This window comes from Zonotrichia albicollis, chromosome 25 (assembly GCF_047830755.1).
Source record: "Zonotrichia albicollis isolate bZonAlb1 chromosome 25, bZonAlb1.hap1, whole genome shotgun sequence".
In the NCBI taxonomy this organism is placed as follows: domain Eukaryota; kingdom Metazoa; phylum Chordata; class Aves; order Passeriformes; family Passerellidae; genus Zonotrichia; species Zonotrichia albicollis.
Window position 1 is genome coordinate 3644968 of NC_133843.1, and position 20047 is coordinate 3665014.

General features: G+C 59.6%; 4 protein-coding genes across 8 annotated transcripts; 1 reads left to right on the top strand and 3 right to left on the bottom strand.

Moving 5' to 3' along the window:
* Positions 1 to 96: 96 nt before the first annotated feature.
* RPL22 (ribosomal protein L22) lies at positions 97 to 2872 on the bottom strand. The gene is made up of 4 exons (XM_074558679.1): positions 2729 to 2872; positions 2234 to 2341; positions 1201 to 1325; positions 97 to 313 (listed from the first exon to the last, which is right to left on the bottom strand). The coding sequence occupies exons 1-4, from the start codon at positions 2738 to 2740 to the stop codon at positions 169 to 171; spliced, it is 390 nt and encodes a 129-aa protein (XP_074414780.1). The 5' UTR covers positions 2741 to 2872; the 3' UTR covers positions 97 to 168.
* Positions 2873 to 2968: 96 nt separating this feature from the next.
* On the top strand, positions 2969 to 8667 carry RNF207 (ring finger protein 207). Of its 2 annotated transcripts, none has more exons than XM_074558637.1 (18): positions 2969 to 3023; positions 3981 to 4171; positions 4249 to 4381; positions 4467 to 4611; positions 4695 to 4776; positions 4846 to 4921; positions 5005 to 5130; positions 5238 to 5284; positions 5410 to 5482; positions 5556 to 5624; positions 5720 to 5788; positions 5876 to 5997; positions 7026 to 7215; positions 7557 to 7742; positions 7825 to 7876; positions 7964 to 8081; positions 8150 to 8230; positions 8303 to 8667. In XM_074558637.1, exons 2-18 carry the CDS (start codon positions 3981 to 3983, stop codon positions 8451 to 8453), a joined length of 1911 nt encoding a protein of 636 aa, XP_074414738.1. In that variant the 5' UTR covers positions 2969 to 3023; the 3' UTR covers positions 8454 to 8667. The 2 variants fall into 2 exon arrangements, with proteins under 2 accessions (XP_074414738.1, XP_074414737.1); XM_074558636.1 differs by lacking the exon at positions 2969 to 3023 and adding an exon at positions 3080 to 3497.
* A 1117-nt stretch (positions 8668 to 9784) lies between these two features.
* Positions 9785 to 13409, bottom strand: ICMT (isoprenylcysteine carboxyl methyltransferase). Its single transcript, XM_074558653.1, has 5 exons — positions 13152 to 13409; positions 12940 to 13028; positions 12698 to 12867; positions 11832 to 12049; positions 9785 to 11139 (listed from the first exon to the last, which is right to left on the bottom strand). Exons 1-5 carry the CDS (start codon positions 13374 to 13376, stop codon positions 10957 to 10959), a joined length of 885 nt encoding a protein of 294 aa, XP_074414754.1. The 5' UTR covers positions 13377 to 13409; the 3' UTR covers positions 9785 to 10956.
* Positions 13410 to 14022: 613 nt separating this feature from the next.
* On the bottom strand, positions 14023 to 19924 carry ACOT7 (acyl-CoA thioesterase 7). Of its 4 annotated transcripts, none has more exons than XM_074558648.1 (10): positions 19740 to 19924; positions 18957 to 19074; positions 18410 to 18566; positions 17827 to 17918; positions 17578 to 17692; positions 17119 to 17133; positions 16465 to 16551; positions 15657 to 15773; positions 15280 to 15464; positions 14023 to 14627 (listed from the first exon to the last, which is right to left on the bottom strand). In XM_074558648.1, the coding sequence occupies exons 1-10, from the start codon at positions 19907 to 19909 to the stop codon at positions 14520 to 14522; spliced, it is 1164 nt and encodes a 387-aa protein (XP_074414749.1). In that variant the 5' UTR covers positions 19910 to 19924; the 3' UTR covers positions 14023 to 14519. The 4 variants fall into 4 exon arrangements, with proteins under 4 accessions (XP_074414749.1, XP_074414751.1, XP_074414750.1 ...); XM_074558650.1 differs by lacking the exon at positions 19740 to 19924 and adding an exon at positions 19165 to 19314; XM_074558649.1 differs by lacking the exon at positions 17119 to 17133.
* Between the last annotated feature and the right edge of the window lie 123 nt (positions 19925 to 20047).

A 20047-nucleotide genomic window follows, 5' to 3' on the forward strand; every position in this document is an offset into this window, starting at 1 on the left:
CGCCCCCCGGCCACACCCCCCGCCCGCCGCTCCCCGAAAAGCCCCAAATCCCCCCCAAAACGACCCCCGGAACCGCAGCCGCCACCGAGCACGGGCTATGAACAACTCTGCTGCTGTTTATTGCAGAAAAATGAAACTGTACAAAATGGTCGTCAGCAGCGGCGGGGCTCAATCCTCTTCTTCCTCCTCCTCCTCATCCTGGTTGATCTGGAAGTAGCGCAGCTCGTAGCTCTCCTTGCTGTTGGCCACCACGCGCAGCCAGTCCCGCAGGTTGTTCTTCTTCAGGTACTTCTTGGTCAGGTACTTGAGGTACCTGTGGGAGAGGCATGGCTGACAGCAGTGCCCCTCTGTCCCCTGCCAGACCCCCAGGTGCCATTTTGGCTAATAAACCTTGATTCCCACCTCCAGCAGGACCAACACATCCCACTGGCCACCTCCTAGCAAAGCCCCTTCCAGGAAACACCAGGAACACCCCTTCCAGGAACACTGCAACCAGGGAATTGCACCACGATGCCATAACACAGGTCCTGGGAGATCATTCTTGCCCCAACAAAGCTGTGACCCCAGTGCCTTGCACCCATCCCAGAGGGAATGTCCTCTGGGATGGTGGGTACCTGCTGCTGGGATGTGCCAGGTGTGGCAGCAACCTGGAGCAGCAGCGTTGGGAGAAGGGCAGGCGCTCACGGGGCAGGGCACGCCCACCACCCACACAGATCTGCTTTTCCCAGCCAGCTCCTGAGCCACCTCTGCCGTGGCACAACCCCGGGTGCCAGTGCCAGCCCAAGGACAGGCAGCCAGGAGAGGCAGGCAGAGGGCCAGAGCACCACGGGACGAGGGGAACAATGTGCGACACCTTGGCACAACCGAGGAGGACCAAAACCCCACAAGATGAGGAGAACAACCTGAGAGACCTTGTCTACAGATACCCCTAAACTGTCCCCTCATCACTTTCTGGCTGCAGGCCCCTCACTGTCCAGCCCAGCAGCCTACCCAGCTGGAATATTGAACACATTCCTCTCTCATAGATCTGGGAAGAGCAGCCACTCAGTGAGTGCCAGGTAGCACAAATTCCAGCACAGCTCCAGCACTGGGACATCTCCTCCCTGCAGCCCCTCCTGCCACAGGCTCTCAGTGCACACTGAGCACCCCCTGTGGCTGCAATGCCCAAGGGCCCAGCAGGACTGGCCTGCCCCAGCTCACCTCTTGGAGAAGGGCACCTCTGATGTGACCGTGATCTTGCTCTTGCTCCTCTCGATGGTCACCACGCCCCCGCCCAGGTTTCCCGCTTTGCCGTTCACCTTGATTCGTTCCTGCAGGAACTGCTCCTGCAGGAGAACACAGCTGTGAGCTGGGGCCACAACTCCCAGGGCTGACACAGCCCCCAGGGCTGGCTATGCCTGCTGCTCTGGAGCTGGGGAATGGACACCAGTGTCCCCAAGACTGGCTGTGCCTGCTGCACTGGAGCTGGGGAATGGACACCAGTGTCCTCAGGGCTGGCTGTGCCTACTGCTCTGGAGCTGGGGCACAAACACCATTTTCCTCAGGGCTGGCTGTGCCTGCTGCTCTGGAGCTGGGGAATGGACACCAGTGTCCTCAGGGCTGGCTGTGCCTACTGCTCTGGAGCTGGGGCACAAACACCATTTTCCTCAGGGCTGGCTGTGCCTGCTGCTCTGGAGCTGGGGAACAGCCACCAGTGTCCCCATAGCTCCAGAGAGCTCAGGCCAGGCTAATCCACCCCATCAAAGCCACACCTGGGTGAGGTGCTCAGGCTTGGACATATCGGCCTGGCGTGGTGGGGATGTTCCTGCCCTCCAAGGGGAGGGACAGCCAGGACAGTGGGCTCAGGCTCCTCTGAGCTCCCCTCAGCCTCAGGCTCGCCAAGGCCCCTGCTGGAGTGCAGTGTGGACAGGCATAGGTTCATGACCCCAAACTGCAGCATTCCTGGCCTTGCTACATCCCTGCCATGACACAAACTTACCCAGCACAGATACACAAGAAAACTGCCCAGGGAAGGGGACAATTCCTGTGCTTTTAACTACAAAGTGTCCCAAACCCAGCCTCATCCCCAGTCCCAGCACTCCCCGTTGCTCTGCCCATGGGATGGCCTCAAGGGAGCAGGGCAGAGCCGAGGGATGGCCGGGGATGTTCGAGGCCGGTAGGAGAGGAGCATCACCCTGGAAGGCCCCCGAGAGCAGCGGAGCCATCACGGCTCTAGGGGAGGCCCCGAACTCACAAAGTTGGCGGCGTCCATGATTCCATCCTCGACGGGGTGCGTGCAGTCCAGCGTGAACTTCAGAACCTGCTTCTTTTTCTTACCACCTTTTGCCGCTGGCTTCTTCTGCTGTAGAGGGAGAGAGAGCGACGGTGAGCGAGAGAGAAAGGGAGGGGGAGCGCCTTGAGGGACGGCGGGGAGGGGCCGGGCCGAGCCCCGGGCTGGCGGCGAGGGGAAAGGCCCAGGCCTGGATTGAGATCGGGAACAGCGCGGTGGGAACGGGGCTCGCCCGCTGCCCGCCCTCACGGTCCGGATGGGCGGCGGGCGTCGCGTGGGGCCGCGGGAAGGCGCGGGCCGGGCCGGGCCCCACGCGGAAAGCAGCGGGCGGGGGCAGGCGGCGGGGCTGGGACGGGCGGCGGGGGTGCCGGGGGCTCGGGGCGGGGCGGGGGGTGTCCCGGTGGCGGCGGGGGCGGGCTCGGGGCAGCGGGGGCCGGTGCCGGTGCCGCGCTCACTCACCGCGGGCGCCATGGCGGCTCCCGCGAGGCAGAAAGGGAGCGGGGCCCGCGCGCCTGCGCACAACCGCGCTCCGGCCGTCTCAACAGAGCGCCGATAGCGTCGATCGCTTCCGGTCGCAGCCGCGCAGGGAGCCTGCGAGCGAACAGTGATGCCTGGAAGGGCGGGGAGAGCGCGGGGGCCGGGCTGTGGGCGGGGCTGGGCGGGGGCGTGGCCTGTAGGGAGCGGGGGCGGAGCCTGCGGAGCGCGGGGAGCGGCACGTGCGGGGCGCGGGCACCGGAGCATCACCGGGAACGGGGTGAGCACCGGGTACGGAGTGACCCCCGCACACCGGAGTGACCCTCGCACCCCGAAGCGACCCCCGCACGCTGCAGCTCCTCACTTCGCACAGAGTTACCCTGCGCAGTGGGAGCCTCACAGCGCATGGAGCGATCATGCACACCCCGGGGCTCCTCACTATGCACCGGGTGCCACCGCACCTCATGCGGGCTGTCACCAGGCCTAGCAGTGCCGTGTCCCCGCAGTTAGGGTGGCCGTGCAGTGCCGTGTCCCTGCAGCCCGGGTGGCCCTGCAGTCCAGTGTCGTGTCCGTCCCCGCCGCAGGGCCCCGAGCAGCGCACGGGGCTATTTTTGGGCCGTGCCGAGCGGCAGTGCCAGGGGGGCCCCGCGTCACAGGCGGGCCCTGCCGCCTCGGCACCGCGCTCATTCCTGCCGGCACACGGGGAGTAGCAGCAGAGCTCGGCTCGGATCCCCCGCCTCACACACAGGGAGAGGTAAAGCCTTCACCTGGCCGGGACACACCTGTGCCCAGAATGGGGATGTGGGGCACCTGGCTGCCTTCACTGCCAGGCTGGCACCCTAGGGCACACCCCTGGGGCAGGGGACACCCCATTCCAGGGAATGCTTCCTCCAGGGGACACCCTGTCCTGGAGGAACCGCCACCCCTGTCCTGGGGGATGTTCTGCTGCAGGGGATGCTCCTTTAGAGAGGACAGCCCATCCCAGGGGATGCTCCTGCTTTGGGAACACACACCATGGGGACACTTTGCTGTGGGGACCATCCTACCCAGCACTGCAGCCCCCAGCCTGTGATACCAGGGGAAGGGGTGTGCTGTGGGCAGCCTCGTGCCACGCAGCTCATAACCTAAAAATAGTCAGCAGCTCACAGGCTTTGTCCTTTGTGTGGCAGCCACAGTGCTCTCACAAACTGGTGCCACACGGGGTCTCTGGGCACAGACTTTGCTCTCAACCCCACAGATGGCAGGTGGCATTTTCTCGCCACTGGGCAGCTGCTCGGAGCTGGAGAAGGCCAACTGCCACCCGCTGGTGTGCCTGCTCTGCCACGAGCCCTACCAGCACCCCTGCCTGCTCGACTGCTACCACAACTTCTGTGCCAGCTGCCTGCGAGGCCGTGCCAGCGACGGCCGCCTGCGCTGCCCACTCTGCGGGTAAGGGACAGCCAGGATTGGGGCACAGCCCTGCTCCCTGCATCCCCAGAGCTGTCCCTATGCCTGTCCCCATGCAGGCACCCCTCGGTGGTGAGGGGAGGCACGGGGCTGCCCCCCGTGGACCGGCTGCTGCAGTTCCTGGTGGACAGCTCGGCCGACAGCGAGGAGGACGTGCAGTGTGCCAACTGCGACCGCTGCTGCACCAAGGCGGTGAGGGCAGCGGGCTGGACTGGCAGGGGGGGTAGGGGACCCCTGGCAGGGCCATGCCTGCCACCAGCTGTGTCCCCTCACACAGGAGCTGGACACCATGTACTTCTGCAACACCTGTGGGCAGCCCCTCTGTGCCCCATGCCGTGAGGAGACACACCGTGCCAGGATGTTCGCCCGCCACGAGATCGTCTCCCTCTCCAAGCGCACCAAAGACATCCACAAGAAGTGCCGTGAGTGCCGTGCCAGGCTGCCCTGTGCCATGCTATGCTGCACTGAGCCATGCCAGGCAATGCCACGCTCCTGTCCCCTGCAGCACTGCACGAGGAGCCCTACATCATGTTCTCCACTGAGAAGAAGTCCATGCTCTGCATCAACTGCTTCAGGGACATGCAGGGGTGAGTATTCCCATCCCCAGGCTTGCTGCATGCCCCATCCTGTGCTTTCCCTGATGTCTGTGCCTGCAGGGAGAGCCGGGCACACTGCATCGACATCGAGACCGCATACATGCAGGGCTGCCAGCGCCTGGACCAGGCAGTGATGGTGGGCAGGGCCGGGGGGCATGGGGGTGGCAAGGGGGTGCAGTGCTGTCCCCTGCACTGCAGCCACCCCACCACCCTGGGCAGGCTGTGAAGGAGCTGCAGACCTCCACGCGTGAGGCCATCGTCCTGCTCAAGGCCATGATCGAGGAGGTTCGGAACAGTGCCAGCGAGGAGGAGGCGGCCATCAACTCCCTCTTCAGCCGCATGCAGGTGTGAGCTGTCACCTGCACAGCGAGCCCTGTGCCTGCAGGACACAGCCAGGGCAGTGGGGAGGGACTGGGGTGGCTGCAGGACACAGCGTGGCTGTGCCATTGCAGGAGCAGCTCTCCGAGAGGAAAAAGACGCTCCTGAAAGCTGTGCAGAGGTGAGGGAGCACGGGCTGAGCCCTGTCTGAGGGCTGTCCCCCTTCCCAAGGTGGTTTGGGATGCCTGGGGCTGGATGGCTCCCTCGGGTCTTGCAAAGGCTGTGCCATGCCCTGCTCTGCTGCAGCCAGCACGAGGAAAAGGAGAAGGCATTCAAGGAGCAGCTTGCCCACCTTGCCTCCCTGCTGCCCACTCTGCAGGTAGGACCTCACAGCAGGCAGGGACATCCTGACACCAAAGCCAGGCAGTGACAGACCCTCTCCATACACACAGATCCACCTGGTGACCTGCTCAGCCTTCCTGAGCTCTGCCAACAAAGCTGAATTCCTGGACCTGGGCTATGTGAGTGTCACCAGCACTGCAGGGGTGGTCAGGGTGGCCCTGCTGAGTTCATGGGCAAGGTGCTGAGCACACCTTGCTTCATTGCTGCCTTTCAGCAACTGATGGAGAGGCTGCAGAGGATTGTCAAGCTGCCTCACCGCCTGCGGCCGGCCCAGACCAGCAAGGTAGAGAGAGCCCTGCTGCAGTGCCAGTGGGCAGTGCCAGTGCCAGCCCTGCCCCAGCCCAGCTGTGCTCTCCTCTCTTCCCCCCAGATCAACAGCGAGTACCGGGCAGAGTTTGCCCGCTGCCTGGAGCCCCTCCTGATGCTCAGCCCCCGCCGCTCCGTGGTGGGCAGCGCTGGTGGCATCGGACCTGGCATCACTGGCACCAACATGTGAGTTGCTAGGATTGCACCCAAGGCACATGTGCTACTGTGTCCCCTGCCACGTGCCACACTGCGCAGTCCCCTCAGCATCTCACCATGCCAACCTTGCCCCTGCTGCTGCCCTTGAGCCTGTCACCTCAGCAGGGGTACCAGGACAGCACAGGCACAGCTGCACTGATGAACAACAGGCTTCAAGTGACACTTCTGGGAAGTGGGGTGGGTGGCAGAGGGGTGGGCAGCAGCGGGGCTGGCAGCTGGGGGCCTGGTTAAGCCTCACTCTATTCCCCAGCCCGGCCCCTGCCACGCTCCTTGGAGGGCTCTGCCCCCTCTCCATGGGTGCTCCACCTGGGCCAGCTCCTGCTCGCCCACATGCCCGTGGTGCCGCAGCCTCTTTGCCCGCCACTATTTTTATCAGAATTTCAGAGAAGTGCTCGGCCATTCTTCACCAGGGATATATTTAGGCCTGTTGATGTCACGGCAGCACCGGCCCTGCCAGGCCCTCCCAGCCAGAGAGGACAAACGGGCACTGCCACCCCATGGGGACTGCTCCTCGCCCCCAGGCAGGCTTGGCACTGCAGGGTGGCTGAGCTCCTGGGGGCTGCTGTCCCCAGCACGGGCAGGGGGAGCACGGCACTGCACGGTAGGACCAATGCTGGTGGTGGTTAGCACGGGGAGATCATGGGATGGGGGGAACACAGGGGCGGCAGTGCCCCCCAGGAGATACCAGCGGTGAGAGAGCAAGCTGTATCCCACCCTTTAGAAACTGGAGGGTGCTGGGCTCAGCTCCTGGCTTCTCACTGCCACAGCTGGCTCCAAAATTGCAGGAATACGGAGAGCAGCCCACAGAAATGTGATTCTTGGGGCAGCATAAGGTACCTTTGACTGAACCTCTGTGCTTGGGTGAGGGAAGGGACGTGTGGGACTGGTGTGTCCCACTGGAGGTAAGGGGTGGTGGGACTGAGCTGGCAGCATGGTCCCTGGCACCTCACCCCCACTGCTGTACACCTGCAGCACGTCACTGTCACCTCTCCATGCAGGCTCCCTGGTGGCCAATGCTCCAAGACCCTCATGGTGCCCAGCTGTCCCCCCAGCAGTGACAAAATGTCCACGGGCCCCATGGTGAAGAAGCCAACGATGCACCGGTACATCAGCACCAAGGTGCTGCTGGCTGAGGGGCGTGAGACCCCCTTTGCTGAGCACTGCCGCAACTACGAGAACACCTACCGGGTAGGGACATGGCTGGGAGCAGCATGGGACAGGACAGGACTGTGGGCTGGGTAGGGACATGACTGGGAGCAGGATGGGGCAGGACAGGACTGTGGGCTGGGTAGGGACATGGCTGGGAGGAGGATGGGACAGGACAGGACTGTGGGCTGGGTAGGGACATGGCTGGGAGCAGGATGGGACACGACAGGATTGTGGGCTGGGTAGGGACATGGCTGGGAGCAGGATGGGACACGACAGGATTGTGGGCTGGGTAGGGACATGGCTGGGAGCAGGATGGAACACGACAGGATTGTGGGCCAGGTTAGTGCTGCTTACATGGCTGTGCCCCCTGGTTCCTGCAGATGCTGCAGACGGAGATCCAGGGCCTGAAGGACCAGGTGCAGGAGCTGCACCGTGACCTCACCAAGCACCACTCGCTCATCAAGTCGGAGATCATGAGCGAGATCCTGCAGAAGTCGCTGCAGATGGACGTGCAGATCGCAGCTCACTACTCTGCCGTGGAGATGATGCGCAGCGTCTTTGAGGAGGTACAGCTGGCACGGCCTGGCAAAGCAGGGCCCCTCTGTGCCACATCAACGCATTCTGCCCAGCTCCCTCTCTTCCCTCCAGGTTTGGGAGGAGACCTACCAGCGGGTAGCAAATGAGCAGGAGATCTATGAAGGTACTGCTGACTCCATGCTCCCTCCCCGTGCCCCCTGTGCCCTCCCTGGGGGGGTGGCCGTGTCCCAGCCCACTCCTCTGCCCCCAGCCCAGCTCCATGACCTGCTGCAGCTGAGGCAGGAGAACAGCTGCCTGAGCACCATCACCAAGCAGATCGCGCCCTACGTGCGCTCCATCGCCAAAGTGAAGGAGCGCCTGGAGCCCAGGTGAGGGGTGCAGGGACATTCAGGGCCAGGGGGGACACAGCTCATGGCTCACACCCATCCTGCCACAGGCTTCAGGAGCCTCAGGAGCCCAGAGAAGAACAGACCCAGATGCTGCTCAAGATCTGTGACAACAATGAAGTGGTGCCAAGGTAGGTGACAGCAAGCACCTCCCATGCCCTATCCCAGACAGTGACCCTGTCAAGGTGTCTTCCCTTCCCCAGGGATGCCTCACCTGGCAGCAACAAGGGGGCTTCACCCAGCCCCAGGGTGAAGGACACCCCTGGAGACCCCTCCCCAACAAACAAAGACTGCTGCAGGGGCCAGCAGAAGAGTGGAGCAGAGACTGCTACTCCAAAAGAGCCAGCACCATAAGCCCAGTGCTGGGCACATGGCTGGGCTGCTGGGCACAACCACGCCCTGGTGAGTGACCAGCTCCTCTTGCCCAGTGCCACAAGCCAGGGCAGGAAACAGCCCGGGCAGCCATGTCTGCAGCACATACAAAGGCCTCAGGTGGACTTGCTTCTGAAAAACTCTCCTTGTGCTCTTCCTTGCATGTGTCAGAGTGAAATAAAAGGGTGCAGTTGTCCATGTCTGTGTGGTTCTGCAGTGCTGATAAAAGGGATCTGCTGGCTCAGGGTGTCCAGCTGCTCCTAAAACCAAAACATTGGCAAATTATGGGGAAAAATAACTCCTGGTGGAGGGCAGGGGTACATGGCCAGGTGATGGAGCATCCTGTGAAGTGCTAGGCAGCCACGCACCAATGTGGGCTGGGTGCTCTAGAGGTTCCCTGCACATGTGGGAACTAAGAACTCACCAATCACTGTGGCACACAGGGCAGGGTTTCACACTTTACTCCAGCTTTTCCCTAAAACTTCACATGCCTTCCCCACACCTGGTAAGCTGCTGTCTCCTCACAGAGCTTCTGGTCACAGGATTTGGGAAAATAAAAGGTTAAGAGAAGCTGTTGGTCTCCAAAGCTTCAAGAGCCTCTGAAAGTTTTGCTCAGGGTGGAGTTTATCCCTTTCTTTCGATGTCAACACATCCTGCTTGGACAGAGCCTGCACAGCTGGAACCAGCACTTGTGACATTAGGATCAAGCTTCATTTACTTTGAAGAACAATCTGGGAATGAGGCTTTGTTTCTGTTGTCAAACAGCACATCAAACCCAAGTGACAAACTTGTTCCAAAGCTCCTTTGATCAAGGGCACAGCAGGAACATTACTACCTATAAAAAATTGCTTAGATTAACCTGCTCGAGGCACCACTGGCTGGAACCAGTGCTTCCCTGAGACAAGAACAGCCCAAGTGGGAGCCTCTGAGTGCCCAGCACAGATCAGCACTCTCCAACTGGTGAATTTTCACCTTTGTTCTTTTTTCCCAAGCCAAAACCCCACTCAGCAAAGGTCAAGTCAGCAGCAAGGGCATCAACAGATGCTCTGTGATCAAGCAAACCCAATGGAGGATGGACTCTGCATCAGTTCAGCAAGGAGAAACAGAGGGTCAGGGTCAGAGTTAGGGTCAGCCTCATCCCTCTGGCTGCACAGCCCCACAAACCACTGAGTCACAATCGTGCCTCAACACAGTGATGGTGTGTTCTGAGAACCCACCAGGAATTATAAAGCATTCCAGTTTCCATGATGCCACCAGCACCTCAAAAGATCTTCAAATAACCAGACAGAAACCCACAATGTTTTCTCTTTTTCTTTTTTTTTTTTTTAATACAAAAAAAGAAAACCTAAACCCAAACCCAAGCTATTCTCACCGAGTGCCCCTTCCTGAGCCGTACTGCAGCACCTTCCCCATGGAACACCACAAGCTCCAAGCATGAACTGACAAGCAACTCATTTCCATTCCAGCAAGGAAGAATAATGTAGAACTCAAGAAAACAGTGAACCTCTTTGGTATATAACAACAAAGTTATACCACACAGCTCAGTGGGAACCATTTCCAAATGGTTACTAGAAAAGAGCGTTAGCTAGCCCAACTCTTCTGGTTGGAGATTTCCTTAGAAGCATCTCCTACTTGCCCTAACATCACAGCTTTTGCCCAAAAGAGCAGGGGAGGACCTCAGGGACTACAGCCCTTAGCAAGCCTGGCAGCTGTGGCTCTTTCACAACCCAAATTCCTGGGATCTCTGCAAGACAGAGGCAGCCTGGCAGGATAGGAAGCAGCGTGATTTGGAAGCAGGAAGAAGGAACAGAGATGGCAGCAGGAGGCAGCGGCTGGAGCAGTGACACTGCACCCACAGCAGCATCCAAGGGACGAGGAGAGGGCCCAGAGGTGCTCAGATCCAGTGGCACGAGGGGAGCAGCAGAACCCTCCCTGCAGACCCCAAGGCCTAGAGAAGTGAGTGGTGCCATGCTGCACTCTGGCACTTTGAGGGCAGAGCTGGAGGCTGCTCCCTCGGCCGCCCCAGTGCCAGCTCAGGGAGTTTGCCCTGAGGAGATTAAAGTCGTGTCACCAGGCTCATGAGGTCAGAAAGCTTCAAAATCGAATTATGCAACAGGAACAATCTGCTGCCTAGCACCTTCCCCGCCCAGGGCCAGGAGGGCAGTGCTGTTTCCAGGTAGAATCAGTTCCAGAGGCGTTCCAAGACAATTCAGCTGCTGCAGGCAGGATTCATTCTCTTTAGGGTCGCTACAGGCTAAGTTTTCTGGAAGATCCCTGAATGTGCAACGAAGGACTGATCTCAAGGAGCAGGAACGAGCTTCTGATCTGTGAGTGACCCAGCAGGCTGCCCAAAGCTGCAGCCCTCCACCAGCTCCTCCTGAGTGGCCAGGAAATACCAACAGGCACCTCCCGATGCCAGTGCCACACGGGCACTGGGTGCAGCAGGAGCCGGGCATCTGCTCAGCCAGCCTGGTTTGTGCCCATGTTACAGTTCCAATTTGACTCCTTTAATGAAAGGGAGACCCGATGGCACCTTCCTTTTGTACTCCAGGTACTCTTCTCCAAAGAAGTGGATGAGTGTGATCTCCTCCTCCTCAATCCGCTCCCTGAAGAAGCGCCAGGACGCCAGCGCGTAGCCCACCACGCAGATGGGATTGCAGAGCAACACCTGGAACAGAGCCTGCTGGTGAGCACCCCCTCAAGAACACAGCTCATCCCCCTCCAGCAACACTGACACAGAAAAAGAAAATACCACAAAACTCATTGTGAAACTTCACAAGCACTAGTTTCTCCCCAGAATGACAAAGGCAGTGCTGGCCTCACTGCCTCAGCTCTCAAAAGCTCCATGTGCCACACTAATGGACTCTCTCCAGAGAAACACAAGCCAATGCCAGCACCCAGCCAGCCACAAGAGCACACAGCTACAGCAGCACTGAGCTAAGGCTTGGCCACAGCTCAACCTCCCGTCAGGGACTTTCCTTGCCCTCAAGCACAGGACTGGTGTTTGGCAGGAGCCAGGCTGAGTCTGACCACTCACAGAAGGCATTTTGACCACAGTGATACAGAAAACTCTGCATACCAGCTTTAAACCAGCAGCAAATCACACCTCAAGCTTCCAAGGGAGTTGTGAGTCAAAACTCCTGCTCCACCATCTCTCCTTACCGCACAGAGAAAATTAAGGGAACAAGATCTTCCCAAAGATGCCATGGGGCAGAGAGTACAGGGATTCCAGATTTCCTGTGTGCCAGTGAGAGGCAGCAGAATCCAGGTCCAGTCTGCACCTCACCACAGCATGGGCAGCACTTAGAGCAAAGACTGGGGGTGTGACAGGAAAGGATCTGAGCACTCTGGATACAGTACCTGTGTTCCAATACTCCAGTAAAACCATCCCACGTAGGAGGGGTGCCGGAACCACCCGTACACCCCGCTTGTCACCAAAGTGTGGGTGTCAGATTTCTCGTTCTGAACGATGTGGTTGAAGTTGGAGCCTGCTGTGAGCATGGCTGCCTTCCTCAAGCAGTCCCCGAAGATCACCATCAGCAGCCCCACGGTGCTCAGCCAGGTGATCTGCTTCAGCTCTGCGTGGACAGGGAGGGGCACAACAGGTTTGCACAGGTCTCCAGGGGGCTGCTCAGTGAGTGGGCTTTGCCCCCATCTCAAAGCAAAATGTGTGACAGCAACAGCCATGCACTGCCATCCTGCACCAAACAGATAAAACCAGCAACGCCTGCTTGGTGTTAGCATGGATTAGTCCATGAGGGCCAGCTGGAGAGATTGAGCAAAACCAACACAAAGCACAGCCAAGGACATGCTCAGGCTGCTACAAAACAAAGGGGAGCAGTTTCCCTCTCCCAAGGATGAACAGATGAGCACAGCCAATTTGTCCCAGACTGGGGCAACCAGCAACACATTTGATGACTTAATTTTATTCCTGTCAAAAGGCAACACCCAGGTGTACCTGACACATAATTCTCATACCACCAAGGCAGGAAAGGGCTGAAGATCCCCTGGCCTGGCATATCAGAGCAAGCGAGGGCTCCCCCCTGCCCTCCCAAGATCCAGCCCAAGAGGCTTTGAGCACTGAGGGATTATGACTCTGGCAAAGCTGCTGCAGGGCAGTCACGGGGCAGCAAGCTGAGGGTCACCTGCACTTTGCTACCAGGCAGATGGACCCCAGGCAAGCCACGTGCAGCTAGGCAGAGACAGGCAGGGACAGGGTGGCCGACCTGGGAAGAAGAGCTTCTCCAGCGTGAACTCCACCCAGGAGGACAGGGCAGCCAGGTTGTACTCGAAGCTGTGGTTGAGTAGGAAGGAGTCCAGCGAGAGGCTGCGCGGGTTGTTGATGGCTGTCACCAGATACTCCGAGTAGTGAAAGAGGGACAGGGAGCACATATACCTGCGGCGGGAGGGAAGGCAGGTTCAGCAGGGCCGGGGGCACCGTGCCCGCCCGGCCCGGCCCGGCCCTTACCATCCGAAGTGGCGCCAGGCGGAGCGGCCGGCGCTCAGCAGCAGCCCGCAGCCGAAAGCGAAGCCCAAGAAACAGGCCCGGACGGCGATCTGCAAGCACAGGGAGGGGAGAACGCGCTGCCGCCGCCGCTCCCCGGGCCCGGGGTATCCCTACCGGCGCACCCCGGCACCGGGACCCTCCACAGCCGCCGCCCGCCAGGGCCACCCCCGTACCTTGTAGAGCGGCCGCGGGTAGATGAGCAGCAGCGCCGCGTTCACGCCCGCCACGTGCAGGGCGAGAGCCAGGCGGCCGCGCAGGCCGGGAGCGGCCAGCAGGGAGGGGGACGAGCCGAGCAGCAGCGGCAGCGCCGCCACCGAGGCGCCGAGCAGGAAGGAGCAGAGGCTGGCGCGGCCCTCCCGGCCCAGCCGCCCCCTCCGCGCCACCGCCGCCGCCATCATGGCGGCCCCGCCCCGCCCGCGTCGCCCGGGAAACGGCCCCGCCGCTCTCGCGAGAGCCCCGCCCCGCGCAGCCGCGGCAGCTGCTGAGGAGCCGCTCTCGCGAGAGTTGGTGCCGGTGCTGTGGGACGGGCTGGGGCCGCGGCTGCCGGGGCTGGTTGGGGTTCGGTCACGGAGCTGGTTTGGGCTCGGTCGGGGTTGGAGACCTTTTCCATCATCCTGTCCCACCGCCCGCCCGGCACTGCCACTGTAATCCCCAAGCCCATCACCCAGCGGCAGGTGCAGATGCCCCAGAACACCTCCAGGCACGGTGACTCCATCCCTTCCTGCTGCCTGAGCACCCGAACAGGGACAACATTTGCTGATCCCTGTTCTGAATTTCCACTCTGTCAGCCTAAAGCCGTTACCCCCTGTCCTGACACTGCAGAAAAGACCAGACCCCACCTCACTAGAACCTCCTGTCAGGTAGTTTATTGTTTAACATCCCGAACCGGGAACCCATTCCAGCAGGAATTCATCTGAGAGTTTCATTAAAACAACTAGACTTCCTCAAAAACAACGCCGGGAGCGCCTGGCGCCACTTGGGGAGCGCGGGCGGATCTGGGGGAGGGAGGAAAAGCACAATTGTTTTGAAATAAAAGTATCAGCCTTTCATTCCAGTCAATGAAACAGATTTTATTTATGCCACAGGATTCCTTAAATAACTTAGATGTGCACAGAAAACTACCTAGAGATGTCACAGACATTCAGTGCGGCCCCAGCGCGGCGCAGCACGTACGAAAGCTTTGGTGTGCATGGTAGGACAAACCAGCGAGTCGAACACAGCAGCACAAAGACTCGCGGCCTCACGCGCCCCTCGAGCCACCACACGCCCCCAGCCTGGCTCTGACACAGGCAGGAACGTCACCAACAGGATCAAACAGCAACAATGGCTCTGGAAGCAGATGGTGAGTGCCTGGGAAGACTCCTGGGGGCTTTCAGAGCCACCTGAAGCACGAGGTGTGCAGTGCTGAGCCCAGCAGCAGCAGCGAAGCGGTGGAGCCGGCAGCAGGCTGGGGCGGGCGGAGGCGCGGGGCTGGCGCGGGCCGGACACAAAAAACGAACGGGAACAACCTGTATGCTTGGCGGGCACTGGTGCCACACAGGTCACTGCTGGGCAGCCTGCTGCTGCATCTGCGCCTGCCTCTTGGCTTTGGTCTGCAGGTACCTGCCCTTCCCTTCCTCAAAGCGACGCTTCTCGTCCTCTGTCTCGGTCTAAAGTCACAGAAAGAGTGCAAAGCTGTGGTGTCAGTGTGCTGCAAGTGTGTGTGGGAGGGAAACACGCCTCCCCTCACACTTCTAGAGGTGCTGCTCTCTGTCAAACATGCAGCATGACAGCCAGCGTGGCCTGCATTAAGAAGGAGACCTGTGCCACATCAAATATTAAGCAACACCCCCAGTCGGAAGCACCGTGTCAGCAAAGCCCTGCCAGGATTAGGGGAGATGATACAGGCAGGATGCTGGAATGGGGACACCATGGGGAGCAGCTATTAGGGATGGGGGGCCTCCGTTGCCACTCAGGGCCCCCCCTGCATGCAGCCTGTTCTCAACAATGAGAAAGGAGAAAATCCCCAACCTCCACACTGGCACTTTTCAAAAGAAATAAAAAATTAAAACAAAACAAAACAAAATCAAAATCCCAAAACAAAAACAAACAAAACAAACCCAAAACAAAAACAAAAATGAAACAATAAAACAAAACAAAAAATAAAACCCCCTGAAGCCTGTCCTGGGATGTCTCGTTCGTGCTTATATTTTTCTGCTGAGTAACTCAAGGGAAGAGGATTTCTTGGGCTGGGCTCTGCCCCAGGAGGAGCAGGAGAGGTGATGGCCCTGCTGGGCCCAATCCAAAGACAAAAGCTCTTACCAGCAGCTGCGGGACGGGCAGGGGCTTCCCCTCCTTGCTCAGGGACACGTAGGTGAAGAAGGCGCTGACGGCCCGGTACCGCTCCCGGGGCTCGTCCACAAACGGGTCAGCATCCACAAAAACCTCTATTTCCATGGACTTATTGCTTGTGAATGTCATACGTCCTGAGACAGTGATGACACAGCCTGTGAAACAGAAAGGAGCTCATCAAGGGAGCACGGGGTAAAGTGTGTTTTATGCTTAAGCTATGTCTTAAGCAGAGCACAGGATTAATCAAACAGGGTCTAATTTTCTCTGCCAGCATGTCCTGAAAGCACATCCAAGGGAGCCACGGTGTGGCAACAGCACATCACAGTGCCTGCCACCACCCTTGGTACCTTTTTTGATCTTCTCATGGAAGTTGATGGCATCCACCGAGGCAGTGACAATGTTGGTCTTGCAGTGGCGGGCAGCCACAATCCCAGCAACCTCATCCATGAGCTTCATGGTGACACCTGTGAGGGCAGGCAGAGGGTCCTGTCTCAGGGAGGTCAGTGGGATTTCAGGGAAACCACACAAAGGTCAGTAAGGCCTTAGCATGGCCAAACCTATGCTGGGGAGTTGGACTGGAGACTAAGTCCCAATTTCAGGAAAATCCAGTACAAGGGCTCCTCTCAATACCAGGGCAATATTCTCACAGACCTGCGATTAAGGTCAGCTCTGTCTCTCCCAAATTTCTCTGAGCAAACTTCACCCTTACAAGGTGAGATCAGCCCCACAAACAGGAAACAGCTCTGACCATGTTTGTTTTGTTTGTTTAAGGATTAGTATGTGTTGTCCCAGCTCTCAGCAAACACACCTCTCCCAGGGCTTGCACCACACATGCCAGCCCTGCAGGTGATGGGTGCTGCCAGCCAAGAGGAAATTACTTCAGATAACAGCAGTCACACGCTGCATGCTTGTACTCCAAGATTTGCAATCTCACAGGCGATGACAAAACTAGGATTTACAGTTCAAGTACATGAGCTTTTGGGGCACAGAAAAAGATGAAGCTTTTGTCTCAGCTAAAGCAACTCTGACCTTGACAGTCAATATGCCTCCAGAGGCAGAGCCCACCAAAAACAGTCATTCTCCAACCACACTTTGCTCCAGGGAAAAGGCACCTGGAGCTGAAGCCCAGGTGCTGCACAGGCAGTGCTCACTCACCTCCATGCACAAAGCCCAGCAGTGTGCAGTCTGACGGGCCCACCAGGTGGATCAGGCTGGACTGGCTGTAGCCAACGGTGTGTGGCTCTGGTTAGAGAGCAAAGCAAGGTGAGAGCTACTCAGCTGGCACCCATACACCCCTGTCTTAAGTTGTCCAAAGGAAGAAAACATGGGGCTGGCTCGTGCAAAGCTGAACTATGTTGAAATCAATGGTTAAATCAGGCTGGAGAAGTTCCAAGAGCATAAACTGTTCATCACCTGACGGGCTGCTGCCTCCCTCTAATCTCCACCCATCCACTTTATTCCAGCTCAGCTCATTTCTTTCTTTTCAAGCTTTCAAAGAGCATGAAAGCAAACAGGAGTGAACTGGGTCACACTGCCGTCTGCTTCCCCTCCCAGACCCTGCTGCATAGAGCCCCTGTGTTCCCCTTGGTGGGAAGACTTTCACATCCATGCCCCCAGCCCTGGCACATCCTGGTGACCTCTGTCCCACCACACCCTCCAGGTGACAGAAGTCACACCCTCAAACTCCCAGTAGAGGAAATCCTCTCTCAGAAGGATTGATGAGAGATGTTAAAGAAGCTCAAAGAAAGGAAAAGCAGCCCAGTCCCACTCAGGGTGACCACCCATGGAGCAGTGCCCGCTGAACCTTACCTTTTGTCTGCCTGTCTGTGAGCAGGGAGGACAGAGGAGAAAAAAGCATTTGAGCAACTTTCATCCCCCATCAGCTTCCCCAACATTCCTCATGTGCCACCTCTCCTCCACCTCTGCCTGAATGAAGACCACAGCCAGGCCTAGAGGTCACCCTTGCCCAGCACTTGCATTTACCCCTTGCTGAGCAAAACCAGCTCTAGCTGCACACAAGCACACAAGGATACAGGAACAGGGTTTTGGAGAGGGGATGTCATGCACCAGCCCCTTCAAGGTACCATGGGTATCCACTCAGCTCCCCCTCCACTCACACACTGCTGCTCCAAAATCCCATCCCCATCCCTGGTGTGGTGTTTCAGAATGCACACTTGCACCTACAGGGCCCAGGGGATGCCCAGGGGACCACTTTGGTCTCCAAGTACTGCTGGGCAATCTGCACTGGGTACACACTGCCCGTGTTACCTGGGTTGATGACAGGTAAGATCACGTCACCATTTCTCTGCTTTGTTTCCAGCCGATCCAGCTTTTGCTCCTCATAACGCTTCTTCCCCTCATCCTCCTGCTCCTTTCTCGCATACTGGAATAGAAGGCTGGTAAGAATGGGATTGGCAAAGCCACTGGCACAGCTGGGAGTGCCAACAGGGCCAGGTTAGTGCCATTCCATGGGGAGGACAAATTCCAGTTAGGGGGGACCCAAGTGAGCTGTCCTACCTGGATGGGGGGAACCTCAACGACCTTATTGACGTTCTTCAGGGACAGTGGCACATACCACAGCGTCGCCTTGTTCGTCACCTTCTTTGCCCCTGGAGGAGAAGGGGGCAGCAGGTGAAGGTGCCAAGGCCAGCAGTGCTGTACCTGCCACCAGTCTGGGGTTGGGCACACACTGGCAATGCCACTGGCATTGGTGGCCCCTTGCCCTGCTGGCTCCTACCAGGCTTTAGCTCTTAGCAGATGTGACAATGTGCTTTTGGGAAGATGTCCCAGCAAGCGGAACTGGTTGTCACAGCAACAGCAGGAAAAGGGACTTTTCAGGCCAAAGGCAGCCACAGGCAGCAAATCAGGCAGGAAGAGCTACGAACAGATTTTGCTGTTTTTCACTACAATGGAGCCATAAATCCCAGGCAGCCTGCTTGGCCTCCCTCGCCAGCACCAGCCCTCCCTCCACTCCCAGCTCTGTCAATAAAAACACTAGATTTCCTCTCTGCCGAACGTGCTGGAGCAGAGGATGGGGTCACCTCTGCAAGCTCACTGTTATTCCTGGTGTTGTGGAACACAGCCACCAGCAGCCACCCACCTGTTAAAATGTTTTCAGACATGACGTTGACCTGAACCTCCACAGAGTGCCGGGAGGTGTAGGTGATCTCGGCACTGACGTTGGCCACCTCGCCGATGCACACTGGTGACAGGAAGTCAGTCCGCTCCACCCGTGCTAGTGCAGCCACACAGGGCTCCTGGGGACGGTGAGACAGCCAAGAGAGTGATCACAGCCACGCCACGGGACCACAGCTGGCAGCTCCCTGACACCAGCCAAACCTGCCATGCCATGTGCAGCTCGGATACTGCAACTGCCACCTTTATCAGCCACTGGCCGTGCTTCCTTCCCCATCTGTAAGCACCACTAGAGTTGCCCCAACTTGCCTTTCTCAGGAGTTAAAACATTAACAGCAATAATGAGTAATAATGTTTCTCATGGTAAACCACAATTTCAGCAGAATGCTTCCAGCTACTGGGACCTGGCTGCAGCCAGATTTGCATGCAGGAGGAAACACTCCCAGTGAGACACGGCAGGGAGTGGAAGGTCACCGTGCCAGAGGCTGGCAGACACACCGGCACCTACTCACCCCGGCCTGGGAATTGCAGTGGCGGGTGCTGATGATGGCTCCTGCCTCCTCGATCATCTTCAGGATGGTTCCCCCGTGGACATTCCCCGCGATGTTGGCATCGTCTGGGCGCATAATCCTGCCGAAGGAGGCACATGAGAGCTCACAACACCTGCCGCGCCCCCAGCCCAGCCCCGGTGCGGCTGCTCGGAGGCAGCATATCGCCCACCGGCTGAGCTGCCGGGACATCGCTGCTCGCACGCGGCTTCCTGTGAGCGGCGGTGGAAACCGCTGTGAGCGGAAGGAAGCAGGGCGCCTCTGCCGGGGCACCCCGCGTCTCACCAGGGCCCCACCCCGCCGGCCCCGGTGCGGCGCACACCGAGCCGGGCCCGTGCCGCTGCTCCACGCGGCTTCCCGGCAGCAGCCGCGCTTCCTGCCAACGGCGAATAACGACCCGGGGGGCACCGGGGCAGCGGCTGCGCGCTGGCAAGGACAGGAGCGGCTGCTTCACCGCGACCGCGCCCGAGAGCCGCGGGGACACTGGCGGGAGAAGCGCGCCCGGGAGAGCCGCGGCAGCGCTGCCCGCTGCCAGCCCCCGCAGCACGGAGCACGGGCGCGGCGCTGCTGCGCTCTGCCCGCGGTCAGTGTCACTGACAGCATGACTAAAGCGGGCGGCGCCGCCGCTGCCGGCAGCAGGGCGGGCGGGCAGCATCTCCATCGCAGACCGGCACTCGCCCGCGGCCCCCAGCACGCCCGCCTCCCTGCCCAGCCCTGTCCGGGTCCCCGACCGCGGCGGGGCCGTACCTGGACACCTGGATGGCGGCCGGGCTAGGGCCCGCGGCCCCCGGCTCCGACATGGCGGCACCGGCGCCCCGCCCGCAGCGGCGCTGCGGCACCGCCGCGCTTGGCCCCGCCCCGCCGCGCCCGGACGCGTCCCCGCCGCGCCCGGACACGCCCCCGCCGCTCCCCGCCATTGGCGGACAGCTCGCGGGGCGGAGTGCGGAACCGGGCGGCTCCGGGGCTGCCCGCGGACTCGTATGAGCCCACCGGGACTGGGGTCCGGGGCTGCCCGCGGACTCGTGTGAGCCCACCGGGACTGGGGTCCGGGGCTG